We start from the raw sequence: 15,002 nt of genomic DNA, 5'->3' as shown, positions 1-15,002 counted from the left end.
AGCCAAAACAGAGTTGCTTCAACATCCCCACCGCGACTGTCAGCTTTCTGTGTGTTATCCCAATAACTCCTGCAACCCCAGTGGGATTTCCTCATTTCAGCAGCAAAAGAGGGAGAAAGCAGGATGACAGGATGGGGGAGAGGGAGGAAAAGGGCTGGAGGAAGCAATTCCCAGAGCAGAGCCCAGCCGGTGGAGAGGTTGGCCTTGCTCACCACAGTTGAACTCCTGGGCGGTCAGGGTGACGATGGAGCGGCCGTGCAGGTCCCGAGGAGCCTCACAGGTGGCAGCTGTCTGGATACTGCCCTGCTCAGCGTATTTCCTCAGCAGCTCAGCCAACCACATCAGGTCACAGTCACAAAACAAGGCGTTGGAGTCCAGGCGCCTGCAAGACCAGGGAAAGGCAGCTCATTTCCCAGCCTCCAACTGCTGTGCTGCATCCTGGAGAACAGGACACAGGAGGGGAACAGTCTTCCAGAGTGAGGGATCACTTGGTTGATTTTCCCTGCATTTGATTATATCCCAAATGAACATTTGAGATATCTCATTCCCATGATGGTTGAATAGGATGCTTATCCAAGTAGAAGGATTTAATTGAAAAACTAACATTACCCATCAGCCATTCCAGTTTCAAATAAAAATCATTCAGTTAAACTGGATTATGAATTTTTGGCCTATTTTGAGGCAAAGAGAGACACTGAAATATTGGATTTTTCCCTCAGGGTGGAGATTTCAACCTTTACTGAATTCTATACAAACAGCAGATAGCACTGCCTCTGTCAGAGCTTTCCATTCTCTTTTAGCTCCCCAAACCTCCCCCTTGTTTTATGTGTGCATCAGATCAGTCCCTTTCTGTGACCAGCTGGGAGAAGTTGTAGCATTTCTCCACAACTCTAAGAACTTTTATTACTGCAACATAATCCTGAACCATGAGGAAGGAGCTCCAGTGACCTCCCAGTGCACCCACTCTCTTCCCTGCACTGACCTCATTCCTACAAGCAGTGCTATCCATAAGGATAAATAAGGACTACAGGGGGATTAGATTATTCCTCCTTCCCCACTGACAGTTTTACAATCGATGGGTCTGAGCCATCCAACAAAAAACCCCCACCAAAAATGTAAGAATTTTCTAGTGTTTTCAGGGTCCCATATTTGAGAATGTGAGATTTCACACAAGGCCATGACAGAACATTTTACAGACACCCCAACTTTTTTTCTGACACCTACAGACAGCATTTCACAAGGTATTCCCTGTTAAAAAGAGAAGGGAAGCATTTTACCTGCTTGCAGAAATCACTGAGGGCTGCAGTGAGAAACATTCATTTTATTGCATTTGAAAATCGTGGCAGGACACCAAAATTCTTTACCTTTAGCAATTTTTCCCCCAAAACACATCATAGAACTTGTTTCCAGAGATCATAAAACCAAAGCAAAACTCTGGGGGTTTAAGCAAGCAAGAATTAAGCTTAAGAAATGGCCAGATTATGTGGGAATAATACACTGGGGAATTCCTGAATGGAGGGAGAATCATGCACCTTGGCACCACTCTAATTATTTTCAATCTAGAAAACAAGCCTTTTCTTTCATGACCATGAGTTTTCCTTCCATGTTAGATACTGATCTGCAGACATGATCAAGGTCATATCCATGACCTGGAGTTTCTACATTTTTCAAGGATGTTTTATTGGGTCAAACCGTTGTGCAAACTTTCCAGGATTGTTCATTCCTGTGGCATTATTAAGCTGTAAGCTGATTATAATTAGACACCAGCATAAAGAAACTTCTAACTGGTTAAATAAGTTTTCAGATCCAATCAAAACTGTTTCATAAACTTAGCAGTGGCCTTAGAAGTGCAACAACTGAAGGCTTTGCCAACCAGGCACATTCTTCCTCAGGTCCTGGCCATCTGATCAAAGATAAACAAGTGCTCTTTGCAGGGAATGTTTTTTACTTACAGCCGTTTGAGGGATTCCAGTTGAGAGAATGTCCCTGGATGAATCCTGGAAATCTTGTTGTTGTGCAAGAATCTGAGATGGGAGAAGTTATGCCAAGACATTATTCAGTATTTGCACTACATGGGTGACAACATGCCAGGCCAGAACTCGGTTTAAATGCGGTTTAGTTTTTAGAGTTTGTGTTTGTTTCCATGAGCTGTAGGAATTTCATCTGTTTGTGGGTACCATGCAATATGCCAAAGCAGAGAGTGGGTGTGGGTTGGAAATGGTGACTCAAGATGTGATGTAACAGGTTTCAACTGGAACCTTAAAGGGAGGAGAAAGGGCATGAAATCCCCACAGACCAGAAGCTCTTGTTTGCTGTGCCTGGGTCAGCTCCAGGGGGACCTTTTCTTTCCCTGAGCAGATGACATGACAATTTTACAAGGGCAGCCATTGGAAAAAGGCTCCAGGAGAAGATGTGAGACAACTCATGCCTTAGACTCAGTGTAGTTATTAACCCAAACCCACGAGTAAATCTAATTCAGACAACAGCTGGCTAAGCTGGACCTTTCCCTTGACAAAACTGAGCAAAATTCTCACTTTCAGAGTTTTACCACAGTGATAACACTCCTCAGATTTTAGGGAAAAACCCTGGCTGCACAAAAATACATCAGTGGGGATCAAGGTGGGATAATTACCCTCCCATTCCCATAATGGTGGGGAAATTTAGTTATGTTGGTTACATCTAAAACTAATAAGAGACCATTGATAAAAGATATTAAGCAAATTTTGTAGATGGTGGAACAGGAAAACACAAAAGCAGCACATCTTGAGTGCAAATGTCTGCACACACATGTGTGCCCCTGAGTTCAGCCTGGTTGCTGACAAAACCAGGCTGACAAACCTTCCTTTAAAATTTAAATCCAGCATTTTTGTTGGATCAAATACAGTGACTGAGATCAGCCATGCTCTGATCCAGGTCTGAATTTTCCTAAGGGTGTGGGATCCCACAGTTTTATTGCCCTGGCACATATGGATACAAGGCACAATTCCACACAGCGTGGAAGGGTCTGTTGGTTTCTCCATAGAGTGGGAGCACCACATGGTGTGTTGTCCTCGTGGCTTCATTGCTACTGGAAGTAATCCTGGGGAGCAGGAGAGACAGGACTCCATTTCCTTACTGCTTTCAAGAAGGATGCATGTTTTTCATATTAGATTTTCTCCTGACTTTATCCCTTTTCCACCCTTTTTTTTTTACATACTCTGCCCAACAGTGACTAATGTTGCAGCCTTATGGTCAGAGTAAAATTTCACTTGGCTTGGCCAGTCTGGAGCTTTCTGCAGATTTATCCCTGTTTAGGTGGAACCCTGAACATAACATAAAATGGGAAATCCCCTTCACATCCTCAGTCACCCATCTACTTGGCAAGTATGTAAAGTCTCCTTCTTTAAATAAGTCTCTTTTTGCAATTCCCTCTATTCTGAACATCACACTTCATGATACCAAAAGTGTTCCACAAAAAGAAGGGTGTTTCCCCTTTCTCCTCACCCCCTTACTCCCAAGAAATGACCCATTTTTACTTACAGCCTTTCAAGTTTGGGCAGGTCACTAAAAGTCTCCAGTTCCAGACTTTCCAGGTTGTTGAAATGCAGGTACCTGTGACACAGAAATCACACAGAAATCATACAGATTGCAATTTAAAAGACAGAAGATCTTCCCAGATCAATCCACCAATGCCTCCCAACTGGTCACCACACTGTCTCAGGGCAGATGTTAAAAAAGCCAGAATCCACTTTGGTGGATACAAACATAGTGGCCAATGTGGCTATTCCCTATCCTGTCAACTATTTACTCTCTGTCTTAATAAACTAAAATATGCATAGAAAAAAAAAGGACAGATTTGTTGATCTGCTTTTCCCTGAAGACCAAGACCACCATCACTGTGAACAGTCTGTTGCACTGTTAAGGATCAGGAGGAAACTACTGCCCATGGAGAGTCAGCAGCAGCTGCTCCCATCCAGACACAAGAACTATCCCTGCCTTTCCCAACACATCCTTGGATCATCAGGGAGAAGAAATGGCTTTACTGCAAGGCACTTGTTCCCAGTCTAGGAATTGCAACTCTTCTGAGCAGATAATGAGTTTGCTGAGAATTAATTTGTAGGAAAAGACTCTGAACAACCCAATAAAACTTTGAAATTAGTCCTTGCTGCAGGTGGGACTGGAGACAACCAAAGGTGTTTTCCAGTCTGCACTTGGATGTGATTTTAACAGGGGGTCCCAGCATGTGCATCCACCCAGCCAGAGCAGAAACTTCTCTGAACAGCTGGCATGGGGCTGTTGAGTTCTGTGGAGGGAAGGCACAGCCTTCAGGAACAGAGATGGTGCAGTCATCTGGAACACTTGGATCTAAATGGCACATCAGCAGGAACAGTCCAGTTCTTGCTAGTACAAGTTTATGGGTTTAGTTCCACTAAAATCTCCAGTGTGACCTGCTATTCCAGAGGCCTCAGAGACCTTGTGGCTCAGGTCACCCCTTGACATCAGCAAAGCAAACCTGGGATCTGCAGAGCTACTCATACCTGAGACTCCCTGTTCCCATGAGCTGTGACATTCACCACCACAACTGACATGTTCCTGACCTTGGGATGCATTTCATATGGTTCCAAAGTTGCCTAAATTCTCCCCTCTTATTTTACACAGGCATAAACTTCACAGTGGACACAGATTAATCACAGATCTAGAAATACTCATTCTGCTATTGTAGCTGACTGCATTGAGAAATAGTTGCCTAAGCCTCCACATGGCTGCTTGATTTGTAATGGAAGGATTCATGATAAATGGTCCAGTATCAGAGCACAAACTGGGAGATGGTGACTCAGATTCTGCGCTGGAGGGTCACAGTGGGGAAGAGATGTATGAGCTCTAATCAGTCTCAGATGTCTGCTGCAATTGCTTTGGACCTTGAGGAAACCATCTGATCCTGTCCATCAATCGGGCTATACTTTTTCTTGAAAAGCTGGCTTGTGGGCGACAGGAAAATAAAATGGGGTAGGATTTGAGCAAAGCTAATTCCTCTGGAACTATGCCTGCCTGAGATTGAAAACAGATGGGACTTTCAGTGGGTTGTTTGTTGGTTTTGTTGGGTTTGTTTTTTTTCTTTTATTCGTGACATCAAGTCTGGAACGCTCATTGTTAAAACATCCCTCTGCCAGCACCAGCTCTCTGAGCTCAGCTTAGAGCCAGTCTGGGCTTCCTATATTTTCTTCCAGGCATCCTTACTGAGCTGGCTAATGAAAAACCATATTTTACACAGAGGTCTTGCCTGAAATTTCCCGTTATACTCTGTCCACTTCTGCTGTCAGCCTGGAGAACAAGCTGGATCCTATCCCTTATAGCACTCCAGCCCTATAAACAACCCACAAATCAGAATGGTTTCACCTTTAGTCTCTGTTCTTCAATGAGGCAAATAATCCCTATACTTCAAATATGTAGGGAGAATAAATAGGAAGAAATTCTTCCCTGTGAGGTTGGTGAGGCCCCTGGCAAGGGTTTTCCAAAGAAGCTGTGGCTGCCCCATCCCTGGGAGTGTTCAAGGCCAGGTTGGATGTGCCTTGGAGCAACCTGGTCTAGTGGGAAGTGTCCCTGCCCATGGAAGGAGGTTGAAATTATGTGATTTCTAAGGTCCCTTCCAACCAAACCATTCTGTGTATCTATGATCCAAATAGCCAAGCTCACACTCTCTCCACCAGCCCACCTGTATTCACACATAAAATAACGTGGCCCCCGGTATGAAAAATGGATGTTCAAACAGAAGCTTCATCCCAGCCCTTGATAAGTGTCTGGTACTTCCTACATCTGGAAACACAGCCAGCAAGGCCCATCTGTACTTACAGCTGTTCCAGGGAATGGAGCCCGTGGAAGGCATGTTGCTGGATGCTCTGAATTTCATTTTTGTAAAGGTAGCTTTCAAAAGGAGAGAAAGGAAAAAACATTAGTAGGCCAACTGACCAGCAGCTGTGTTCTAAAAATACACAGGAAACAGCAATGAACCTCAACCCAAAGCAGAGCTTGCTGACTGGATTCAAGGGCAATCTTTTAATGCTTCTGACATTGCCATTAACATCCAGGAACTCCAAGCACAGAAAATATGTCCTTGACTGGCAAAAATTAAAAGTGCATTATTAAATTTTCAAGTGGTTAAGAAAATACTGAGCTACCAACTCACAGGTATTTCAGGTTCTCCAGATCTTCAAAGGATCTTCTCACAATTTGTTTTATCTGATTATTGTTCAGCAGCCTGTTCAAATCAAAAGAGGAAATCATGACTGGTGAATTCAGCCCATGTGAGATTTGTGGCATTTCTGGCTTTGGATGCCCACTGAAAAACTCTGAGCCTGTGTGTCACAGAATTTAAGATTTAAAGGGATCAGCAGATCAAAGTTTGTTTATTCCCACCAGCCAAATCAATGAGATTTGAGTTTCTCACCCAGAAGTGCCAAGTACTTCCAACAGTACAATGTTCAAAGTCTTTTCTTTACTTTTTGCCACAGTTGTTTTCACACCAGAGTTAAAATTTTGGCCAGGAAAGGGATGAGGGGAAGGGAGACAGGCAGAAGGAGGCAGAGGGATGGGGCACATTAAGTCATTGCTGCCACTGTTGTACAACCACATTGTTTTTTGGACACGCCTGGTTGTGTTCAACCTGTGAGCAGGGACTGCAGAGCCAGTTTTTAGGAGAACAAATGCAGTTTAAAACACCAGCTCATGGTGGAATTATAGGACCTATAAAATGTTAATGACTTTTTTCTAATCATTCTGTAAACTGATACCTGCAAATGAGAAAGAAATAAATTCAGTTCTGACTATTGAGGCTACTCAGAGACAGCCACTTTCAATCTAGGGAACTTTGTGCCAGATTTTAATACAAAACCTATGGACCACATCACACTGGAAAGCAATCTCTGCCTTGTGTGTGCAGTTGCCATGACTGTGCATGCAAATGGTGGCTGGTGCCAATGACCAGAAACAGCCCAGCCCTGTAACAACCCCACTGTGCAGCAGTGGTAACCACACAGCTGAACGCTACAGAAACCTCTTCTGCAGCCACTGCCAAGCCCAACGCTGAGAAAACACAATAAATCACTTATAAATAGCTCTTTAGGATATGAATTTAGCTATTCATCGTGGCTGCCCAACCGCACTCCTGTGGGTCTGTTGCTGTGGTATCCCACTGATGTTCAGACCTGGCAAAGCTCAGAGCTGGTGGAGTTTAGAGCTGAATAGCCCAGAGCAAGGATTTCACCAGCTAAACTAAGTTTTAAAATTCCTAAATGGAGCTGTGGATGGAGAGTAGAGCTGTGACTGTGTACTGCAAAGATTTCATTTTCTAGAATTGTAGGAAAAACTGCAAATTTCTCTGCAAGAAGTCAGACCTCTCAATGTTGGGTCAAATTCAATACATGCACTGAATGAGCATTTTCTATTTACAAGATGATTTTTGTGACAACTCTTCTCATTAGGAATGATCTGCCACCAGGTAGCAGGTGAGAAGGCAGTTCAGCACTTTGCCAGCAGTAAAGTTCAATCTTCTGTCCCACTTTGTGGAGAAAATAGAGCAGCCAACCTTTGGCATTACAAGCCAAGGCTTTACCTGGGAAAAACAGTTTGTGCAGGTAAAAGATGGAGAAAAAAGGCAGAGAGATAGGGAGAAATGCTAGAAAACATGGGAAAACAAGATGAAGGTAAAATCAAACACCTCAGGGATGATAGAAAAGATAAATGTCAGAAACTCACACATGTGATGGCAGCTTCACAAGCTCCTGCCAGGCACCTGAGTCACATCAGCTTTCCACCAGCTCATTCTCAGGTGGAGAATTACATTAAGGGTCCAAAAAGCATGTGAGAAACAGAAGTGCCAAGAGCTTTGGAAGTCAGATAATAAAGGTTTCAGAAAAACCTCATTATTCCTGATTTGACTTTCTTCTCCTGATCAGGTGCCCTGATGCCATGGCAGTGGGTGCCAGTACCACACTGCACATCACCAGGGTTGGGGACAAGCAGCCTCAGGAGGTTAAGGCAGAACGTTGCTGGCAAGTTCCTGCACAGGTGGGAGCAATAGCTCAGTACACACAGCTGAGGTCAAACAACCCTATTTTCCTCATAAGGATGCAAAAATGATGTCAAGTCCTTGGAACACACAATCCTGCTCTGACAGCCAGCTCTGCTGGGTGGAAACACAGTCCCTGAACACCAACCCAAAGGTTTGTTTGATGACTGAACACCCCCACACAGAAATAACTGCCTGAGAGCAGTGCAGGAGAGGGCTTTTGTCTGTTCCCCCCCAGGACAAAGACAGCACAGGCACCAGCTGTGCCAGCTTCCTGCCCTGCCCATATCAGCACACTTTCATCTTTGGCCAGAGCAGGATAAGGCAACTTGTTCACTGTTATCTGATCCTTGGCCCCACTTCTGAAGACATGATGGGCTGACAGGGGGGTGCCAGCACCGGTGTCATTCCCATGGATGTGAGGACCTGTCCCCTGCCACACAACTGGCATTGGCCACTCACCTCACATGGGACAGGAGACGGTGACCAGGTGAGCAGGTCCTGGAGCAGGGTCACACCAACAGCCTGAGCCCCAAACACCACCCTGATCTGGGCTCCTTTGCTGACCATTATCTTTTATGCAAGGAGTTTAGTCCAGGACTGATGTCCAGGATTTCAAATTGCAACATGTTGTCTGAGTGCATTTTGGGGCTATTTAAAAGCATTAACCCAATCTGTTTTGTTGTCTTGGCTATTTTGGACATTCCAGGGAGTGTAATGAGTGATGCAGCCAAACAAGATGAATTCTGGAAGTTCAGATGGCAAACAGTCCATAGGCCTCTTATCTCATCGTCTGATACTTAAAAATTTGTCCACTGCCTGATTAAAGAATAAAAAGTGCATGGAATAAGCCATCTCTGCTTCCTGTGTCAGGATTCCCCACTGTAATGGAAGGATAAGTCCTGGAAGACATTCAAAAGTGAGATAATTGATGAAGTCCATCACAATTCACATATTCCAAAATGCTGCTTTCAGAGAAACCCATAGACAAGACATTACATCTGGCTCCTAGAAAGACTTTGGATGGCTTCTGCACAGCTGCCTGCTCCTTGACTCCTGTGCAATTCATCCAGGCAGAGAAATGTGCAAAATCCTGGCATGACCTGGCTATGGAGCCAGCTGCAATCCATGGCAAAAATGCCCAAATTCCTGCTAACCTCAGAGGACTGAAAGCAGAGATCTGCTGGGAATAAATGCTCTGGCAGACAGAGGCTGGAAAGATCATTATCATTATCTTAAGCACACCCTGTAGCAAAACAGGCTAAATTAAAAGTATCAGAAGCACATTTCCTAGCAAAATGATGTGGCATTTCCCTTCATGCCAGATGGTGAATTGAGCTCCAAATAAGTAGGTGAACTCAATCACACAGGTTTTATTACTGAAAACTCTTCTGGGGCCTTTGAGATTTGCAAACACCACGAGATCTAGCCCAGATTCACCAAGAGAACATTTTACACTGAGTTTCCTTTAGGTTTTATATCCTGACTGCCTCTCCTTTCTCCTTCCCCACCCTCTCTCCAGGTTGCCAAGCACAGGCTTAACTTGCATTAAAGGAGTCTTTTTCTGTTTTGAAGAATGTATTAAATGATGTGACAGTACAGAATTCAGAGTCAAACCATGTACTCTCTCCTCCTTTTGTGTGACAAACCACATGCTACAGTCGTTGTCACATAACAGCTATTTTTTTCCTCACACCATTAACAGAAATCATCATGCAGTGTATTTAAAGGGGGAGAAAAAGGGAGTTTTATGTTCAGTTGTGCATTCTCCCTTGTTGGCAGGATGATCTGGAATAGTCATTTCCCATATTTGAGGAAGGAACTTTTATTCTGAGATCCAAGCAGACTCTAACATCCATCCCCTCCTTGCTGTCAGGAACACGTTCTCTCAAGAGCTACTAGAGGATAAAACACAGACTCCACATTACTGCTGTTGTTCACCCTGACACCTCTCATGAGCAGTGTCTAAAGCAGAGCTTCAGGGCTCACCAGAAATGCCTTTTGCTCTCACCCAAGCAGCAAAGAAATGTGATGGGAGCAATGTCCCTGACAGGGCTGAGGGTCAGGCAGAGGCACATGCAATACAGTCTCCACAGAGTCCCTGTTCTCTTGGGGGCTAATGCCTTAGGCAGAACAAATACATGCTGGGCAAGTTAAGAAATACTGCTTTGGTCACTGGGTTGGATGTTGCTTAAGATGATGCTGGAGAGATCCAAGTAGTAGCAACTATTTGGCTGCAATGGTCTTGGTTTCAAAATACAGAGATGGACCAACTGGGTCAACAGGGCAGTTCTGATTCCTGTGGGAACACGTAAGGACCAGCCACGCAGGGGTGTCATCATCCACCCCCACCCAAAGATGACCTAAAGGAGCAAAATCTGGATAGCTATGGGAGGCTGTGCCTCACCATGAGCTCGTAGCATGTGTGCTCTCTTTCCTCCACAGCCCAACACCTGCTCTGAGCTAATGTTGGCTTCAGGGATGCAGAGAGCACTGGCAAACTCCAGCAAAGCAGCTGTCCAGGAGCTGTGGTATTTGGTGGATGGCACACAAGAGGTTTTTTTGGCTCATTCTCCTTTCTATAATTTTTTTTTTAATCAAGGGGACATGCTAAGAGTTTAAAAATACACAAGGAGATCCTCACCAACATCTGCATGGGAACTGAGCAGAGGCAACTGGAAGGAATGAGGAAATCTTACAGTTCTCTAAGACACAGCCCAAGAGGGCTTCTCTAATGCACACAACATTGCAGGCAGCCAACAAGGAAGCTCGCAGTGGGGTGGGATTTAGGATTACTGCTTATTACCTGTGGTGCCATACCAGTGGTCCCCAGCCAGAAACATACAGTGACTGCATCTCTTCCACAAACAGGGCTCCTGTTTTTAATGTTAAAATAGTGCTCTGTGATTTATCAAATCTCCCACACCAGAGAAAAGCAGAGAGGAGCCAGGAGAGGGTTTGAACTGTTGAATGGTCCCACTGGACATCCCAAAGGCTCCTCTTCTGTCAGGCTCCCAGTCCACCTCCCTGCATCCAACGCCAGGCTACAAAGGTTACCTTATCAGGGTGGTTTACAAACTGTCAAACTTGGATATAGTACAGCCATCCTGCCCAAAAGGAGATGCAGAACAGAAGCTTCATCAGAATCTGCTGCCCTTCCTCTGCCTTTGTAGGAAAAGGCTCTTTGACACACATTGATTTGCTTATGGAACATTTAAGCCCTATGGAAGAGAGCTGCAAGCTCAGAGCTCTGCATGTGGAACCTGAGCTACTCTCTCCTTCAAAGCTCACACTTCAAATTTGCTGGACAAACTCTACCAGGAAGTCTCTCAGGGATTTTAAAGCATTTATTCTCTTTATCACTTGAAGATGTAAGTCCTCAGGCAGAAGTTCACCATCTAAGAAACATCAGCAAATTCTTCAACTCTTGCCAGTTTTCATGTGGGAATTGGGCAAACCAAAGTTCCTGGAGAGAAATTTGTTTCAGAAGTGCAAGGTCTAACATTCTCTCATTCAGTTATCAAGCTGCTCATCCTGAGAGTTAACTCCCACAAGTGAGAGAATAACTGATTTTTCCAGCTTCCTGGCCAGCCCAGGAAATACAACTAACCATATGAAGCACTGTCTAAATGGAAAGGTTTTCTTTAAACATCTGGTTGATTTTCAGAATTCAAATATAAATCCACCCTATTTCTGTCACAGCAGTGTTTCACCTGGGCCAGGATTCCAGCTCTGGTGACAGCCACAGGACATCATTCAGGAAAAGCAGGAGAGTCTGCCTGCCATCTGTGAAAACACATTTGTTCTTAGTGCCCTGGCATCTGAAATCATCAGGACAGGATTGTTGGGGTACATTCATGCCTTTATTATCTGTTTATGGGCTTGCTATCCTTGAGGTCCCTTTCCAGGAGGGTGTGAAGACAGAAAGGAAAAAGGAACTGGACAAATTCATGGAGCATAGGCAGGTATTACAGAGAGATGGGTCTTTTCACCTCCATCAGGTTGTGTATCTATATCTGGCTTTATGCAGAGTGTCAGGAGTCAGGAAGACAGAAGCAGAGTCTTGCACGTGTCAGAGACCTGCCCAGTCCAAGGCAGGGCAGGAACTGGGATCTCTTACAAAGCTGAGCAGGTTGGGTGGAGCATTTCTCCAAAAGAAGCCCTGCCAGGATCCTTATTTTCCCCAGGGCTCAGCTGAAACTCGCCTGGTGGTCCTGAGAGCTGCCTGCCAAACATCTGCCTGGATCACACAGAGATGACATCATCTGGAACCGTTTGTTTCCTCAACTCAGGAGAGCTTCAGGGGTGGAAGAGCAGGGCTGGAGATCAAGAAACCTCAGGAGAGCTTTGTGATAAGGTAAAACCCCATGGACTCAGACTCTAATTTCTCTCTGCATATTTTAGTCTCATTTATCACCCTATCTGATCCTACCTCAAATGACAGAAATCTATCCAAAGCATCCTTTCTCTCTATTGTTTTTGGCAATTAAGCACCATGTGGTGCTGTTTGTCAGACTAATATGGGCTGTTCTGGTGGTCTGGATGAACAGCATCATTGGTAATAAAGTTTTTGATGAGCTTACCAGTTGACTACCTGTCCTATGAGCAGGGGCCTGGGCCACAATCAGGGTATTCTGAAGCATCCTGCACTGGTGGCTTGGCCAATCAGTCCCACACAGGGTGGAACAATCTTTAGCAAATACTGATGTTTAGAAGATAAATATTGAACAGGTCCCTATGATAAAGTCCTGCTGTGTTCCCACTCTTGCAAAAACTACTTACAATTGACTGAATGCCTTATTGCCCAGGTCTTCCTTCAGCTCTGCCACTTTCACAGGATCAGGGACTTCAGATGACTCAAGGTCAGACAGAGCAAAACCACCTGGACTTTCTCTAACCACTTGGGACCGTGCACCTCTGTCATGCAGTGCAGGTTCCCAAAGAGGCTGATTTGCCTCATGGAGGAATTCCAACTTGGACCTCAAAATCCTATCCCTGTTAGCGCCGTGTTACAGCTCAGATAATTAGATCTGAGCCTCAGCAGCCCAATTACATCCAGCACAGTGCTGTGCTGACACAGCTTCTGGTTCTGATTTGGGAGCTGGTGTGTTTTCAACTTCTGGGCCACAGGGTGCAGATTTCCTCAGATCTGCCTTCAAACCCTGCAGCAGTAAAACCAAGCAAAGGCTCCCATGATTTCCTTTGAGAAGAGTGAGAAGCCTTTTATAAGACTAGGAGATCACACAAATGTGAGTGTGGGATGAAGACTGGAAGAACTGCTTCCTATTCCCATTCCTACCTGGAGATGGGTAGGTGTAGGCATCTATTCCAGGGCAAGGCAAAGAGACAAAGGGGTATTAGGAGGATGCTTTCTCACTTCAGACAAACTCATATAAAGCACTTAATGTAGTTCATGCTTTCAAGGAGGCCATGGAAAGCAGGAAGCTCTTAATAAATCCCTCCACTGTCTTGATCACAGGTCAGAACTTCTCTTATGAGCTCTTATGGGCAGGCCATACCTGTTCAAACATCCTCAGTCAGTAGTAGAATGCATCATATTTTTAATTAAAAAAAAACAAACAAAAACAACCAAAACCAATAAAACAAACCTAGAGAGGTTGATTGTGAAAAATGGAAGTTATTCAATGGCACATTTAATTAAAAAATGAAGGAAATGTGATCCAGAATAGAGAATTTTAAAGCTTTACAATTTGACTGAAGTAAATAAAAGTCCAAGGCCACCTTTAAACAGTTATAAGGGACAGCACTACATAAGTAATAAATGGACATCCTCTGAGTTGAACTTACAGAGTGTTGAGGTTCTTCAGTCTTCGGAAGGCTCCAGGTTGTATCTCCTTGATACGGTTGAAGCGTAAATCTCTGAAAGCACAAGACATGAACAAGCCATTGGCAATCAGCATCATCCCTACGAGGAGGGGAGGAGGGCTGCTGGGAGGGTCTGTCACATCAACAGGAAAACTGGAGACAAAGACCAGGGAACAGAGAGGAGAAGGAGTGGCAATCATGGTTGGAAGCCAACAGCTGGGACAAGCCTACAAAGAGAAAATTCTATAGTCTAATTCCATGGAAAATTAGACAGTGAAAGGACTCAATGATCATTTCAACAAGCACCAGGAAAGCTCTGCAGCAAAACATCCCAAGCTCACATGCAAATCCACTTGCATTTCATGCTGATTTGTAGAGGAACACTCATCACATGGAGCCATATTTTAGCTCCCTAGCAAAACTATCTTTGCCCTAAAATGGTTAAATCTGCTGAAATAACCTCATATAATAAGCATTTCCCATTTTGCTCCTCAATGCTCCAAGAATCACAACAGCTTATCGCTGCCTGCATTTCAGATTTGTGCCAACTTCAATTAGAATTACTGGAGTCCAGGGGATTCTGGCAATTTTCAAGGGCTGCCCATGAAACTACATCAACTTGGAACACTAAAACATGGGGTTTGGATTGCTAATGAGATAATAAAATAAGAGCTAAGTGGTTTAACCTGGTTAACCAAGTAGAAACAGTTCTATAGGGACTGTGCATTGACTTGGCACCTCACACAGTCCAGTGTATTATAACAAATCACAGAAGGCTGACAAATGGGGTTTGCTGCAAGTTTCTGTCCAAAGCACAATGAAGTTGATTTTTAAATCCTACACTGCTTGATCTATCACATTTAGAGAACACACAGCTATTTTTTCAGTTTAAGACATCCTTTTAAGGGCATTTGCTTTAAGAGAAGAAACACAGAAGTTGCCCATCATTCTGGTGGTAACTTACATTTCAAGGCAGAGTTTAAAATAATCATTGTACAAATACCTACAAGTTCAACACTTATTTTTAGACAGGCATCAACAAGAATTGTGGCCTTTATAAAATTCAGATTAGAAAGAGGTGCAGTCATTGCAGGTGACCCTAAATTGACAGGGGTATCCAGGGGGGGCTGAA

At 44.2% G+C, this 15,002-nt stretch overlaps 1 protein-coding gene across 1 annotated transcript in view; it reads right to left on the bottom strand.

Moving 5' to 3' along the window:
• The window catches only part of LOC139680175 (peroxidasin homolog), a 43,011-nt gene that overhangs the window by 19,825 nt on the left and 8,184 nt on the right, over positions 1 to 15,002 (bottom strand). Inside the window, exons 2-7 of the mRNA XM_071572544.1 lie at positions 13,853 to 13,924; positions 6,164 to 6,235; positions 5,830 to 5,901; positions 3,520 to 3,591; positions 1,953 to 2,024; positions 213 to 382 (exon numbers count right to left, since the gene is read on the bottom strand). Of these exons, the coding sequence (XP_071428645.1) occupies positions 213 to 382; positions 1,953 to 2,024; positions 3,520 to 3,591; positions 5,830 to 5,901; positions 6,164 to 6,235; positions 13,853 to 13,924 (530 nt within the window). The remainder of the gene's footprint in view (positions 1 to 212; positions 383 to 1,952; positions 2,025 to 3,519; positions 3,592 to 5,829; positions 5,902 to 6,163; positions 6,236 to 13,852; positions 13,925 to 15,002) is intronic.

The sequence above is a fragment of the Pithys albifrons genome, chromosome 18 (assembly GCF_047495875.1).
Source record: "Pithys albifrons albifrons isolate INPA30051 chromosome 18, PitAlb_v1, whole genome shotgun sequence".
NCBI lineage: Eukaryota > Metazoa > Chordata > Aves > Passeriformes > Thamnophilidae > Pithys > Pithys albifrons.
The sequence above is the reverse complement of the archived record's forward strand: the minus strand, read 5'-3'. Positions and strand labels throughout refer to the sequence as shown.